Raw genomic sequence first — 16,323 nt, 5'->3', positions numbered from 1 at the left:
TGAGGTCCGTTCCAAATTTAAAGAAAAAAACTGATTTCTCGTAGTGCTCTTGATGCACTTGGATGCAAGTTCACTTGCCATGATGGTGTCCTGAAAGTTTCAAAGGAGCTACTAATCGTTATGTAAGTACAAAGAAATAACAATCTCTATAAGTTGATCGGGAATACTTTATCAATAGAGTTGTAGAGTCTTTAATGAAGTTCATGTCAGCACGTATGTGGCATATGCGCCTAGGCCACATGAGCGAGCACAATATGAAGGTACTCGTATATCGTGGTTTAATTCATATTTTAAAAAAAAAATGATTTGGATGTATGTGAGCATTGCATATATGGTAAACAATCAAAATTATCGTTTAAAACTGGAAAACATAATAGTAAGGGACCGTTGGATTATGTGTACTCTGACGTGTGGGGGTCATCACCCTTGGTTTTTAAAGAAGGGTCAATATTTTATATGACATTCATTAATGATTATTTTAAAATAATGTAGGTTTATTTCATGAATAATAAATCTGACTTGTTTGTCACTTTCAAATCTTGAAAGGTCATGGTTGAAAACATAGTCAAGGCGATACTTGAAAGTATTGTGAATAAACAATGATAAAGAATTTATTTTGAAGGAATTTAATTAGTTTTATAAGGATGAGTTGATTGTGAGGCACAACAAAGTCATGCACACACCAAAGTAGAATGGTGTGATTAGAGGTGTACACGAGTCAAACTGAGTCTTTTTTTTACACACCCCCACACACTCATGCCGTAGTGGGATTTCACCACCTATGGGTACTCGACCAGGTGTTGAAACTCCTGAGAGTCTACCATCAGAGCAAGAGTAAGGACCCAAACTGAGTTGAGCTTGGCATAGCTCGACTGGCTCAGCCACTAGCTGACCCCAGCTCGAACTCGGCTCGGCTCGTCTTGGTCCTCGAGCATGACTAGCTAGCTTGGCTCGGTTTGGTCAACAACTTGGGCCAATTCAAGCTGAGTTCGAGCCAAGATCGATCCTCTGCAGCATTTTCTCAAACATATAGAGTGCACCTTCAATTTCTCTTGGAATGTAAAGTAGGAGCATCAGTTTACAAGTATTTCATCAAACACTCAATAGGAAGCATAAAAATTAAGATACAAGGGTATTTGTTTCATATTCATACCTTCCTCGCCACCAGCCAACACTTCGTTGAGTCATTTCATCAAACACTTGCTGAGCAATATCAATATCAAAATAACCACGTCACTGAACTGGTTCGATTCAAGTTGGGGTTTGATCCAAGTCAAGTTGAGCTCGGGCAAGCTCGAACTTGATTCGAAAATTTTTCGAGTTTAAAAAATCAACTTGACCTGGCTCGAATTCAGTTTTGAACCGAGTTGAATTGTGCTTTTTCGAGTTGAGTCGAGTGAGCTAACTGAGCTAACTCGGTTCGTGTACAACTCTAGGTGTGATGAAATGTATAAATTAGACTCTTTTGAAAAAGGGCCCGAAGTATGTTGAGTAATGTTGTATTGAGCAAAGACCTATGGGTTAAGGCAATTAACACGGCTTTTTATTCAGTACATTGGTCTTCATATACAACTATTGATTACAAGATTCTTAAAGAAATATGTATTGGTCAACAAGTAGACTACTCATGATTGTGTATATTTTTTTGTGATGCTTACTCTCATGTACCCTCTATTTAGAGAGGTAAGATAAACCAAAGGGTGAAGAAGTGTACCTTTGTTAGTTATGTTGATGGTGTGAAGGGATATAGGTTGTATAACCAGTCCACACAGAAAATCACAATGAGTTGGGATGTCAAGTTTGATGTGGGTTCCTTATTCTGTAACGATAAACACAAGGAAAAGAAGAAATTAGTGGTGATTAATGTCAAAATTGACAATGGTGAGACATTTAAAGAAACCAAGCCTTAAGAAGAGGTACCAGAGCAGGCGAAGCCGCCACTTATCAGGAGAAATCTACCGTGGGATTGCAGGTTACCGTTGAGATACAAAAATGACTCAAATGTTGCATTCATCCTCATTACAGATGATGGGGACCCGTCTCTTTTTAGGAGACTCGTGATGATTTGGATGCAGAAAAGTAGATGATAGTGATTCTAAATGAAATGGATTCTTTATATAAGAATGAGACATGGGAGCTGATGGAGTTTTCTGTTAGATTAAAAGTAATATGATGCAAGTAGATTTATCAGAAGAAATATGATAGGTACATGGTTAGATTGGTAGTGAATGGTTATATGCAGAAGGAAGGTGTCGGCTTCAGAGAGATTTTCACACCTGTGGTCAAGCATGCATATATCATATTTGGGTGGCACTTGTTGCCCTATACAATCTTGAGCTGGAAAAATTAAAGTTAAGACTGCTTTCCTATACGGGGAATTGAAAGAGCAGATTGATCATGTACATGGGTCAAAGAATAAGGTTTGCAAGTTGATGATATCGTTGTATGGCATGAAACGGTTGTTTAGGTAACGATACAAAAAATTTGATTCTTACATAATGAGTCATCAGTTTACTAGAAGTGAATTCGATCACCGTGTCTACTTTAGAGCACCGAGTGATGAGTAATTCATTATTTTGGTATTGTATGTTAACGATATGTTTATCGTCAGTTAAATAATGTATGGGATCAATATATTGAAGGCTTAGTTATCTAGGACATTAAAGATAAAATATCTGAGGGCTGCAATGAGGATTATCTTCAGTGATATACACAAGGTCAAAGAAAGGAGTAGGCTATGGTTGTCTTAAGGAGAGTATCTTGAGAAGGTCTTACTCAAGTTTGTGATGGACAAGGCAAAACCGGTTAGCACTCCCCACGCTACTCACTTTCATCTTTCTTCGGAATAGTGTCCGATGTTAGATGAAGAAAAGCAATATATGTTTCACGTGCCCTATTCAAGTGTAGTTATTACTTTGATGTACGTCATGGTCTATATAAGACAAGATATTTCACATGCAGTAAGTGTTGTAAGGAGATACATGTCTAACCCCGGTAAGCAACATTTGGAGGCAGTGAAATTGTTACTTTGTTACATACAAGGTACAACGGATTATGTCTTGACATTTGAAAATTTTAAAGAAAAACTGGTAGGTTATGTGAACGCCGATTATTTTGGGAATGTGGATAATAGAAAGATGACTTTTAGTTTCTCATTTGTGCTAGTGGGTGGAACAATCAACTGATGTTGAAATGTCGGTCTGTGATTGCTCTTTCCACGGCCGAAGCAGAATATACGGCAGTGACAGAAGCATTCAAGGAAGTTGTTTGGTTGAGAGGTATGATGAATGAATTGAGGCTTCAACAATAGGTCATGTCTGTGAATTGTGACAATGAAAGTGTGATAAATTTATTAAAGAACTCGATATACCATTCTTGAACTAAACATATTGATATACGTCATTGCTTTATCCAGTAGATATTAGAGAAAATCAGTATTACTCTTGAGAAGATCTGCACGAGCCAGAATCTAACAAATATGCTTACGAAAGTTGTTCCTATAAAGAAGTTTAGGTTTTGTTCGACTTTTCTAAGCTTGATGGAAGAATAATTGAAAGATAGATTGTGCACAAGAAGTGATAATGAAGCTATGGTGGATATGATTATAAATGGATGAAGTAGCTTGAAATGGTGGAGCATAAAGATTAAAGCGTGCACTAGAAGCGATCATGGAGACGATTATAAATGGAGGAAGTAGCTTGAATCAGTGGCGCATAAAGATTGAAGCCATGTTGGAGATTATTGAATTGGTGCCTTCAATCCGTGCTAAAATAGAGGAGGATTTTGATCGATCGATGGAAGCCTCAATCGAATAAAAAATAATAATAATTTAATTTTCTAGTTTTTTGTTTTGAACATGTTCGATTGATCAAACATTGTGACGTTGATCAATCAAAGGATGCTTGATTAATGCTGATCAGTTCGATCGATGGTGTGCGCAGCTTTTACGTAAGTGCGTAGTTTTATTTCTAATTCCAGATCTGGTGTTATGTAAAAGGGTGTAATGCAGGATCAGGGTATTAGGAACTTGCTCTATAGAGAGTTAGGGTTTGGAGAAAGGGGATTTAGAGTTTATACTATAGGATTTTGATTATAAGTTGCTCATCTCGTGTAATTTCGTTTTCATAGTGGATTGGTCATGGCTTTGTGCTGTAATTTTTTTTTTCGAAAGAGTTTTTTCATGTAAATTGTCGTGTTCTCTGTACATGTTCGAATTTTTTATTTCTGCACTTATTTGATTCATATTTTGGATCACGTCCGAGTGACGGTTTCATGCCTAACAAGAAGGAGATCCATTACTCAAATGATTAAAAAAAAATGATGTGTTCAATATTCACTATTTCCTATGGTGTGTGTGGCCCACTTAAATTTTATATGGTGGGGGCCACTTAAATGTTATATCTCCCTTTTCTTTGTGCTTGACTCCTACAATGAAACTCGAATTCCACAGTGACCCTGGTACCCAATTTGTGGTGGAAAAGCTCAATAGGCCCCTTTCATAGTGTATGTGTTCCATTCATGTAGTCTATCCATTTTGTTGGCTCATTTTAGGGCATCCATCAAAAAAATGTTAGGAATATATTACAGAATTTATAATTTTTGTAAATGATTTAAAAAAAAGGACAGATTGATACACGTATGAGTACATTATCTTTAAAGCGTTATTTACACTTTCTCAATCAGATTGAGAATATTAATAGGTTATAGGCAAACAACTTCTAGGATACGACGAGCTTAGGTGTGGATTTGCGTTCAGCAAATACGAAGAGCCACGAATGGAACTCTATACACAAATTTCTGGCAGATAACTAAAAAGAAAAAAATAAATAAATCGCGGAATTAGAAAGGGAGTTAGAAAATTATAGACCATTGCATTGGTCTGTTTTTTGAGTTCTTCTGGTTAAGGTTCATATGAACCTTACTGACTGATATGAGTATACTTGTTACTTCTTCTCTTCGGTTCGTATGTGAGTATGGTTCGAGTGTTTTTTATGGATTGTTAAACCATCTAAGCATTGTTTATATAGGCTAGGGTGGCTGACCATTTTGGTCCAGGGCCATTAGCCAATTTGACTGTTTTCTAGCTATTGGTGAGAAACTAGCTGTTATTGGCACATGCATCACTTTTTGCATAGTCAGAATTTATGTGTATGAGGAGTTACACCTCACTAAAACAACTACTTTTTCTAGCCTTTATAAAAGCCACACATGTCTCATTCAGACCACTAGTACTCATCCCAGCCACCTGACCCATTTCTCTTTTCTCTACTGCACTTGTCTCGCACCGGTTCACATAAGGTCGCGAAGGAGGCACGTGCGAAGTGCAAAGTGTGCCACTAATACCTCTACAACTACACTGCATCACATGCCCATGCCCTCGCACTGAGCCCGAGACTGTGCCCGAGACCGAGCACACACGGGTGTTCCAGTGCGAACAAGCCTCGATACTTGACGGATCAACTAAAGAAATATAATGGTACTCCACACTTCATATATAAACTCAAGTTTTTCTTACCTCTTTTCCAATGTGGGACTATTCCCTAAAAGCACCAAAACATAGATTTTTGCGCGTGTGCACACACACACACACATAACACATATTGGTTGTGCGGTTTTGCGCAACGGATGTTTGGTCAAGATGGTTCGGATGGCTAAGATATTTTGAGAAGTAGGGTCCACAGCACGAAGATCGAGGGTTCGCACATGTGGAGGCTTATAAATACTCCACTCCTCTCATTTGGACACAACGAAGATGGCGAAGAAGATCAGAGCTCCAAACAAGACGAAGACCTTTAAGGTATTCTGAAGAGAAGAGAAGGAAGAGAAGAGAAAAGTAGGAAGAATGGTGTTCTTTCATCACGTCGTCCCATGCAACCATATGTTGTTGTGTGGGCACGCGCAACAACATTATGTTGCGCATGGATTGATATCAAAGAATCAAAATGCTGTCAAAATTATGGGAGCAGGTCAGTTTTTCTTCAATTCAGGTTCATGGTTATGAGCTGAAGAAGAAGATACAAGATGATCGTATCTATACAAAATTCTTCTTCATGAGATGAAAAAATCACAAACTGAAATGTTGCTGATTTCGATATTCAAATTTGTTCTGTAATTATACTTTTATATTTTATCTTAGAATCAAAGGAAACAGAAGGATATAAATGAATTCAGAATAAATAAACTTGATGATTATTCTATATACTCTTTCTTTGTTATAATTAAATAAGATAATTCCCTAAATCAAATACTTTTTGTTTCTGGTCGAAATAATAAACGTTTTGTAACTGTTGGTAAGAAACTAGTTGTTATTGGTAGTTTATGACCGTTGTGCATGTGGAATAATAGCTGTTGCATGTTGGCCATTTAAACTCACTGGCTAGTCGTTTATAACTATTGGGCTAGCCACATGCATAAGTTTTTGCATGGTCAGAATTTATGTGCATGAGAAGTTACACCTCACTCCAATGGCTAGTTTTTTCACCCTCTATAAAAGCCACTTAGGTCTCATTCAGACCACTAGTACTCATCCTAGGCACCTGACCCATTTCTTTATCACACTTGTCTTGCATCGGTTCGCGTAAGATCGCGAAGAAGCGACATGAAGCGCATGTGCGAAGTGCAAAGTAGGCCACTAGTGCCTCTACAGCCACACTACCTTACATGCCTATGCCCTTGTACCAAGCTCGAGATTGTGCCCGAGAGAGTGTTCCAGTACGAAGAAGCCCCGGTACCCTACGGATCATATAAACTCAAGTTTTTCTTACCTCTTTTTTCAATGTGTGACTATTCCCAAAAACACCAAAACATGAATTTTTGCAAAAAATCACTTTTATATATATATATATATATATATATATATATAAAATAATAATAATAATAATCAATATTTTACAACAAAAATAAGGTAGATCCAAATATTAGGTGGACCGTGTGCTAGAAAGTAGTAGTGATTGGACGCTCACTATTAAAACTCCGTGGGGCTCACAAAAGTTTTGGATAAGTTGATATTTATGTTCTCCTTCCTCCAGCGCATGTGTAACTTCATGAATAAGTTGGATGGAAAATAAATACTATGGTGGGTCCTAAGAAGCTTTTAATGCTGTGCGTTTAAACAAGGTAGTTTTCCACTAGTTTTGTTTACCTGAAATTTGAATGTGCCTCGTTTTAGGTCTCATGCCCAAAAATGATCTGAAAAAATGGGATGGACAGCTTAGATAAAACAAATACATCACGGTAGGGTCACAGCCACATATCCCCGACCACTAGCCACGTCTGATTGACGGAGTGGATATAACACAAACATCAGGGCCGCATTGCTTAGCTCCACAATCAGCGTCCTGGAACCATGGCTCGGTAATCATAACCGTTGATCTGATGGGCCACCAGGTGAACGGGAAGGCAACGAGAACCTTTCGTCCTTTCCATCAAATCTTTGGCCAATATCTATTCAACGTTTTATTTATTTATTTATTTTTTAAATTTCTTCTATACCTACGGATGTTTTAGGATCTTCTAGCCAGAGGGATACGAGCGGCAATCTCCCCGGCCCATCAGATCAACGGCTAAGAACACCAGACAGCGTATCCAAGATTCCGTACTTCTAGGGTTCACAGGTCATGCCCATGTGGGCGGATATAAATTGCTCTTGCTACCATCGTGCCGTACGGTACGACTCACCTACATTGTCCAATTTTCTGGTCTCATCGCATGGGAAGATAGTACATCTCTCCACGTGGCATACTGAGTAACAATCATAACCCTCCATCTAACTTCCCGTACTCACGCTGAAAAATGGTTCAAAATCCATCTTCCATCAACAAAAATAATCAACGGCCAACATTCAGTAGAGAAAATCCAATAAAAGTGATGGATAAGATTACCCAATATGCACTATTTTCAAAACATAGGCCATCTATTGTAGTTACAACTAGATGGGCTGCTCGGATTGATGCATTTCTCTGCCACGTGTACTGTACGGAGATGAATCTACCATATTCCAGTGCTTCTGACTCCACTGTATCCTCTTCCCATACAACCATGGTCGATGGAATGCCGTACTACAGCAACCCGAACGTGCAAAATTAGTATGTATTATTTTCTCATTACTAATTAATCATTTGTCAGCAATGATCAGTTACTGCAGTACGTATGACGCGGATTGCGTCCTACTCTGCCGTCTCTAGCCACGAACGGGCGGTTCCGTGGGCGAGCCCACTGTAATGTATCGGTTTATCCACGCCGTTCATCTCTCCTATTAAATCATTTTAAGGTCTATAAACCAAAACGAGACAGATCCAACGCTCAAGTGGACCACACCAAATAATAAGTTTAGTTGTATTAAATGCACTGAGCATTAAATGCCAGTTGCATTAAATGCAACAGTCATCTATGGTGTGGTCAACTTGAGCGTTGGATCTGCCTCATTTTTGTGCTTATATCTTAAAATGATCCGAGAGTAGGGATGGACGGCGTAGATAAACCGATACATTACAGTGGACCCGCCCACAGAACTGCCCGTACGTGGCTAGAGACGGGCGGGACCCTTCCAGTCCGTATCACAAGCATACCGTACACCGTCTCCGTTCTCCCCAAAGTGTAAATAAGTAATAAATCCGAACCGTCAAAAACATTGGAGAGTTAATAAAGATCTTCTGAAGTGAAAAAAATTAAAAAAATCATATCCATACACTCATCAGGTGTGCCAAAATGTATTGATACGCAGGTCACCGTTAATTCATTGATTTCCATGGTCTGGTCCACCTAATGAGTAAGAAAGCCTATTTTTGAACCAGATGAACAAAACGATCGCAACCGTCCACGCCTCATGTTGGATTTGTAGATTTTAAATTTTCGGTCAGTAGCATAGGTCCCTAAAATCGAGGCAGCATATACGTGGATGCCTCTTCATGAGTAAATTCGAGAAACAGGCGGGTAGGCAGGGACGCGGATTTCCTGCGAAAGCATTTCGCAGGGAGTTCCTGCGAAAGGATGCTGGGTGGGGCCACCACCATTGTTTTTAGGAAATATAGTCCGTTTATCCGTTTTGCAAGATAATTTTAGGATAATCTACAAAAAAACGAGTGGATCCGAGACTCAAGTGGGCCACACGAGAGGAAGCATTAGGGATTCAGTTAGAACCGTTGAAACATTCTCATGACCATAAAAGTTTTCTTTCGGGCTAAATTTTTTGTATTTTCACTTCATCTCTGTGTTAATAACCTTATAAACAGTTTGGATGGCATATAAACATCAAGGTGAAGCCCAAAAAGGTTTCAACAGTAGGTATTTCTTTCCCCAATTTCCCCTCTCGTGTGGCTCACTTTAGTATTGGATCCACCTCGTTTTTTGTCCATTTTCTAAAATGAGCTCACCAAACGGATGAACGGAACACATTTCCCAAAAACATAGTAGTGGGCCCCACACAGTATCCTTGCGCAGGAACTTCCTGCGAAAGGCGTTCGCAGGAAATCCGCGTCCGGTAGGCAGAGGCTGCACCTACGGGACTATCCAATGGCTTGTCGTCGGGCGCTCCCATGTTCCGACTACAAGACTATTAGAGCCCAGTGTACCATCCAATGGGTTGTGGTTGGTGTTCTATGGACCTCATGTGTTTCATCCACGCCGTTCATCTGTAATTTTAGAGTATTTTATGGTAGAGGTTAACAATGAAGTAGATACAAATTTTAAGTAGACCACATCATAGGAAATAATGTTGATTGATTGTCTATCATTAAAAACTTCCTAGTGGCTACAAAAGTTTTGGATCCAATTGATATTTGGTTTTTTTTTTTCTTCAACCAGGTTTTATGACGTAATTAACAGGTTGGATGTCAAATAAATGTCACAGTGGGCCTTAGGAAGTTTTTAACGGTGGACATTCAATTACTATTGTTTTCCTGTGGTGTGGTCCACCTGAGAATTAGATATCCTTATTTTTGGGGATCAAGAACTAAAATGATCTTAAAAAATGAATGGCTCGGATAAAACACATAATCATGGTGGGGACATAGAGCACAGATTACTATCCTACATGTGTGAAAAGGTGATGGGATTTCTCATCGTTTCTTTTGATTTTCATGTTCACTGTCGATTTGAACGAGTCATGCTCCTTGAAATACAAGTCCATCTCAATTGAGGGGAGGTGATACGATGCCTCTCGAGTCACGGAATTCTCTTGCCTCGAGATCACGTACCGTACACGTGGCATTTGTATATGATGATCCGAACCAGGCATCCGGTGGGATCCAACGTAAATTGGCCATCATAGAAATCTAATTTGATTGGAGAATCTGTAACGTCCACGGAATGATCTTTACTCAACGAGTGTGATCGGCTCCTAACTTTTATGCCATGAATTAAGGCTAGGGTTGTCCTAAAGTGTGGTTTTTGGATTATGGCCTATACAATATTTTACATATCAAATGTACGGTTCCGATTAGTCCATCTATGCCGTGTGTGCGGCAGTGGCATCAAAGAGCCCCTACCTTCCATGCCTCTAGAGGGTTTTGATACGGTCCCTTCATTAAGTTCAAAAGAGGAGTCTACGGTTAATCTTTGCTACTTCAAGGGAGAAACGTCACACTCCTATGTTATTTCAATTTAATAAATTGTTTGGGATGCTTCATCCATACGTTTGGCCTGGTTGTACGGTAACCCACAAAAATTACAACGAGAAGATAATATTAACCATCTGACTTTTCCTCTTGAATTTATAAGGTTAGGATTGCTTGATCGGTATGATTTTAGTGATATAATCCATCTACAATGGGCCCCACAATTTAAACGGTCTGGATAGCTGTACATCAGGACCACATCTGAGGAGATTCGTCACCACATTTTTTAAAATTATGCAGCGGTACCTCGAAACTTCGTTACACAAACGGAATACATACGTGGGGGCTCAGATTATTTTACACCATTTAAATATGATGGTGACTGATTTGTAGTATAGCCGGGATACATGATGTTCAATCTCGGCCGACCAAAATGGTCCCCATAATGGATAAATCACAGCCGTCAATTCACAGTACTGATCAATTTAATGAATTTGGACCGCTGATCATTTTCCTTGTAACCAACTCAATGCATCCTACCTAAGTTTATGGCCAGGTTTAGTTAATTCAAACTAAGGCCCACTATTTGAGTGGTGTGGATTGTAATACATGCATACCATGGGAACTATTATTCAATGGTTAACCGAGAGTATGGACACTTACTGCCTATGATTCATTGATCCAGACCATTGATACGATCGGCCCCAGTGTGGCCCAGACACCCAAAATCTCTGAGATGCTAACCCTTCAACAGGCAGCCAACAAATAATACAATGAGAATCAACGTTCAATTGAAAAAAAAAAAAAAAAAGAATAATTCGTTGGCTAGGATCTTCCAATCTAAGATTTTGGGTGCATGATTTTAGGGGCACGTGGCATCCACGACAGCGCATATCGTATCAACGTTTGGATAACTGAATCATAGATCCCATAATTTCGAACTTCTAACCTAAACAGACCATAAAAATGCTAGGGAGTTTTACGGCTAGATTATTAGATAGAGAAATTACCTGGACACCCTATTTTTAGTTTTTTTTTTTTTCTTTTAAAATGTGGTTAATTGAGAATTGTAGGGCCCACGAGATATGTCTAACATCAAATCTGTCCATCTAGAAGTTGTATGGCCCACAAGGTACATCTAACATCCAACCCGTATAATATAGATTCATCGGGCCATGATTATTAGAGGGGACAAAACTTTAGTAGATCAAATGATAAAATGGACCAAATTATAAGAATTAATATACACCACTTAAAAACATCTAAATTCATATATAGCCTAGCTATGATTTGATGGGTTAGATTTTCAGGTGGTGTGAATATTATAATGGGTTTCATATGTTAGATGGCCTGGATGTTGTTCATGTGCCACGTGTAGAGTGGGCATGGGATGACTTGGCTTGGCTGACTTGACTTGTCCAACTCGTTCGGACCGGCTCGATCTGAACTGAATGAGCCGGTCCAAACTGAGTAGACTTCGCTCAATCTAAACTCAAATCGAGTCGAGTCAAACTCGACCCGACTTGACCTAGAATTCGATATGGTCAAACTCGACTTGATCATAAATTGACTCAACTCGAATTTGGGTATACATTTAATAAAAAAAACTATAATTTTAAGTATCTTTAACCCTATAAGCCGCACTTGACTCTATCCTGACCTGATCCCAAACTCTCTCTTTCTCCCTCATCCTCCTCTTCCAAACCCAGCAACCACCCACCACCATCACCACCCTCCTCCTCCTCTTCTCTTTCATCTACACTCCCTCCCTCCCTCATCTCTCGATTTGAATCGGTGCCAACTCGAACCGATTTGGTACTTTTTATAGGGTTGGACTCAGTCCGAATTAGTCCAAGCAATACCTAGATTTGGATCGGTTTAGGCATGCTAAACTTAGTACTGAGTTTAGTCGAGTTGAGTTTGTTTAAGGCCTATTTCAAAACTGAATCGAGTCGGGTCAGCCTTGACTCAGTCCGACTCGACCGATGCCCAATTCTTGCCACATGTTCTCCATATTTCCCAACTTCACCGCTTTGAAAGAAAAATGCTAAACAACTGGGACCATACTCTAAAAACCATTCCAGTTCATTGTCATTTGTCAATTGTGTCCCAAGATAGATGGACTCTTGTCAAACATCTCCCAAATTCGAAGATCCGAGCCGCCAATCTCTCTGCACTTCTTCTCAGTTAAATGTGGAACGTCTATTGCAGGCAACAAAAATCCAAAGATTGCAACGTTCCAATAGCATATATTCTCCCTTCACAGTCCATCTACGGTCAGACGCAACATGTCAGTGGTCTGGATTACCCAAAAACAGGCCCCACTCGTCAGAACCTAAGGCCAGCGTACACTGTCCAAAGCCTGTCCAAAGCCTTGGGTCACGGATCCTAATTCCTAGAGCGGCCCAACCGAATAACCTCAAAACGGTACAAAACTCACACCAGAAAAATCGCATTTTCGTAATTTCCCTAAACACCAGAGCTATTTTATAAGCCAGCCTCCTTTATAATGCAAAGAGCACTTTCATGCCTGGTACTCAGAAAAACAAAACAACCAGCTGTTGCTGCTGAAAGAATTCCAATTCCGTTCCGTTACGTTTCGTTTCGTTCCGTTCCGTTCCGTTACATTCCATGGGCTTTCCGGTCGGGTATTCGGAGCTCTTCCTTCCAAAGCTCCTCTTCCACGCATTCTCCCTTCTCACTCTCATCAGACGGCTCATCTCCGCCTTCTTCCGCCGCATCGGCATCGTCGATTTCCTCGATTCCGACATCACATGGCCCGATCGCTCCGATCACCTTCCAGAGTACCAGTCCGTCTCAGCGATGCTGATCAGAGAGATCCTGCCCGTCGTCCGATTCGATGAATTAGGCCATGACGAAATGCCGGACAGTTGCGCCGTCTGCCTCTACGAATTCCAGGCTTCTGAAGAGATCCGACGACTCACGAACTGCCGCCACATATTCCACCGCAGCTGCCTTGATCGATGGTTGGATCATGATCAGAAGACATGTCCGCTCTGTCGGACGGGTTTCATCCCGGACGAGATGCAGGAGGCTTTCAACGAGCGGCTCTGGGCTGCTGCCGGGATCCCAGATTTCTACGGTGAGTATTCGGTGTCATCCTCTTTGGAATTGTAGCTGTGGTGTTCGATGGAGGGACGAGCGATTGGGACGATGAAATGTATATACTTCTCTGAGAAATGTAAGTTCGGAGATTTGTGCTTTGTATAGCTCTGAGAATCTTAGAAATCGAATCTCATATAGTCCTCTTTCTGCATTCTTTCGGAGTCCGTCGGATGATTTTCACCGTCCAAGGTTGATTACTCGTTCGTATTCGATCTGTTTGTTGAGATTTCATCTCTTCTGATAAAGGAAGGGAAAATGCATTGTCCAGGTGCGTTTGGCTGTCTTTAAATCACGGTTGGGGGAATTGAGTTTCTGTTGGAACAACATCTTCTCAATTTGTTCTATTCAATGAACTGAGTGGAATGTTCCGTTTGGCCATTTGATTTAAAAAAAGAAAAAAAAAAGAAAAAAGAATCCAGTTCTCAGTGCGCGTTTGGATGTGCTATGGAATTGAATTACAATCGAGGGCAATCTTGCTCTCCACAAGTACTAGAGAAAATCGCCACTTTTGCCAATTTCCTTCGGCAATCGATTCACTTGTGCATCCAAACACAACCTAAATGCACTAGAGAATACGATTTTATCAAATATTTGAAGTTTGTGCATCCAAACGCAGCGATCCAAAACCTAATAAGGCTAAGTCGCTCTATCATTTCGTAAAGAGACGGCCGATCTACAGATTAAAGAAATACTGCCCAAAGCACGTTAGCCCAGCTGCCTGAAAATAGCTTGGAAAGTAACCCTCCCTAAGAGCGTTTGGTTGTTGGAATAGGTCAGGAAATAGATTTCCACTTGATAGTCTTTTCAACCCAACGGTCATTTTCACCCTGCCCCATCTAATAGCTGGCCTGAAAATTTCAGGCTCGACATTTCTCTTTCCTAATATTCAAGCATGATGAATAGAATAACTTTCCTAAAAAGTCTTCTTCTTTTTTTTTTTTTCATCATTTTAGTTTTAAGATTGCAAAACCACCCCCTAATTCCAATTTTGGGTGGACCCAAGTGGATCACCAAACTCAAAAGTTGATAAAACCTAAACCTAAATAAGTGGTCCAATCTACAACCATTGAAGATAATGTTGATAGAATTCTATTTCATATCCAAGTAAATGCACCCAAGTAATGGAGCAAAGAATATTGTCATGGTCGATGTTCCTGGGCTCAAAAATCTGGATGGTCCATTTGTCTCGGTGGCATGCGGATATGTTGCAGACTTGATGAGTGGGACAGTCTAATACTTTATGATAAGACCCAAATTAACATTGCGGCGATCGCCCTATGGCCCATAGTTTAAAAACCCGAAAACTCGACTCAACTCAACTCGATGTTCATTCAAAAACTCCTCACAACCTGACTCAATAATTATTAACCATATTTAGATGAGTGATTTTTATATAGGTATTATAAAATGAGAGACATAACTTATAATTTTGGAAGCAAGTAAGAAATACAAAAGATAACATTAAGAGCTGAGGCTAATAAGGGGGAAAAAAAATAAAGAAAAGAAAAGAAAAAAAGCCCACGCTCCAAACCAAGAAAGACAAATGCTTTTACTTTCTAACAAAAAAGCCCACTCTCATATTCAAGTTTCTCATGGACTCAGCTCACAATCTTGCCCACCCGAGTGTAGTCAGCTGAGATTTGAGTTGATTAATGCTTTCAGACATCTCTAACTCTATATCTGTATGCCAAAATAGGACATGGATGTTTGTGTTTCATGCTTGAAGATGAAGACTATGGAATCAACGTTCTCCTAAGTAATAATAGCAAGAAAGACTGTGGATTGAAGTGCTAGTTAAGGTTTCATGTCCAGGGATTTCTGGATAAGTAAAGAGATAAGATTTCTACCATGGTTATTCATGTTGTTACTGGCTATTTTAATTCCATACAATATCAGTCCTGCTAGTTATTACCAGATTATAAACAGAAGACCGACTCCGGCTCGCCTATACGGCCGACCTATTAATTTTTTTGGAAGCTATCTTTGATTAAAGCTCTCACTTGAAATGTCCCTTGTTAGGAAGCACATGAAGGAGCCCCCCATTTGCCCCTTTTAACTGAACTTGAACGATTGCGCTGGGATTCGTTTCGCTTGTAAAATTACTAATCTTAAATATAGAAATAATGACAATAATAGTATAAAGGTCATTAAAACATGTATTTTTATCAAATATCCCGTTTTCTCTCTTTCTCCGTAACCAATCATCAACATCTCATGTTCTCCAACTGTTGGCTTGGTTCATCTCAGCTTCTGTTATTTTTGGCTCATGGCCCATCTACTATATAAAGCTTAAAAGAAGATACAAACAAATCATATACATGTGTGCTGTGTGTATTGTGATTGGGGCCCACTGGAATTAGGCTTAACTGGGGATATTAAACTTCATTTAGAGTCTTGTTTTTGCGGTCGTGATCTATCAATCCGAGTACCAGCCAAGATATATATATATATATATATCCTTTTGGAAAGGTGGATGGAGGGCTTTGTGATGTAGGGAGGGACGTGATGAGGTCGATCATCGTCTTCCTCAGGGGATATCTACTCCGAATCCACGGAGCTATCCACGAGGGATAAAAGTAGAAATAATTTCTAATAAATTTAAAATAAATTAATTGATGATAAAAAAATAAAATTACAACCCTTT

The 16,323-nt window shown here is 39.7% G+C and overlaps 1 protein-coding gene across 1 annotated transcript; it reads left to right on the top strand.

Annotated features, from left to right (window-relative positions):
• Window positions 1-13,080: 13,080 nt before the first annotated feature.
• On the top strand, window positions 13,081-13,830 carry LOC131233498 (brassinosteroid-responsive RING protein 1-like). The gene has a single exon (XM_058230221.1). It carries the CDS (start codon window positions 13,185-13,187, stop codon window positions 13,689-13,691), a length of 507 nt encoding a protein of 168 aa, XP_058086204.1. The 5' UTR covers window positions 13,081-13,184; the 3' UTR covers window positions 13,692-13,830.
• Window positions 13,831-16,323: the final 2,493 nt, after the last annotated feature.

The sequence above is a fragment of the Magnolia sinica genome, chromosome 18, assembly GCF_029962835.1.
Source record: "Magnolia sinica isolate HGM2019 chromosome 18, MsV1, whole genome shotgun sequence".
NCBI classification, from domain to species: Eukaryota; Viridiplantae; Streptophyta; class Magnoliopsida; order Magnoliales; family Magnoliaceae; genus Magnolia; species Magnolia sinica.
The sequence above is the reverse complement of the archived record's forward strand: the minus strand, read 5'-3'. Positions and strand labels throughout refer to the sequence as shown.

Bases quoted from the DNA above. Each gene is read 5' to 3' on its own strand.
- LOC131233498 (XM_058230221.1), top strand. From the start codon at position 13,185: ATGGGCTTTCCGGTCGGGTATTCGGAGCTCTTCCTTCCAAAGCTCCTC.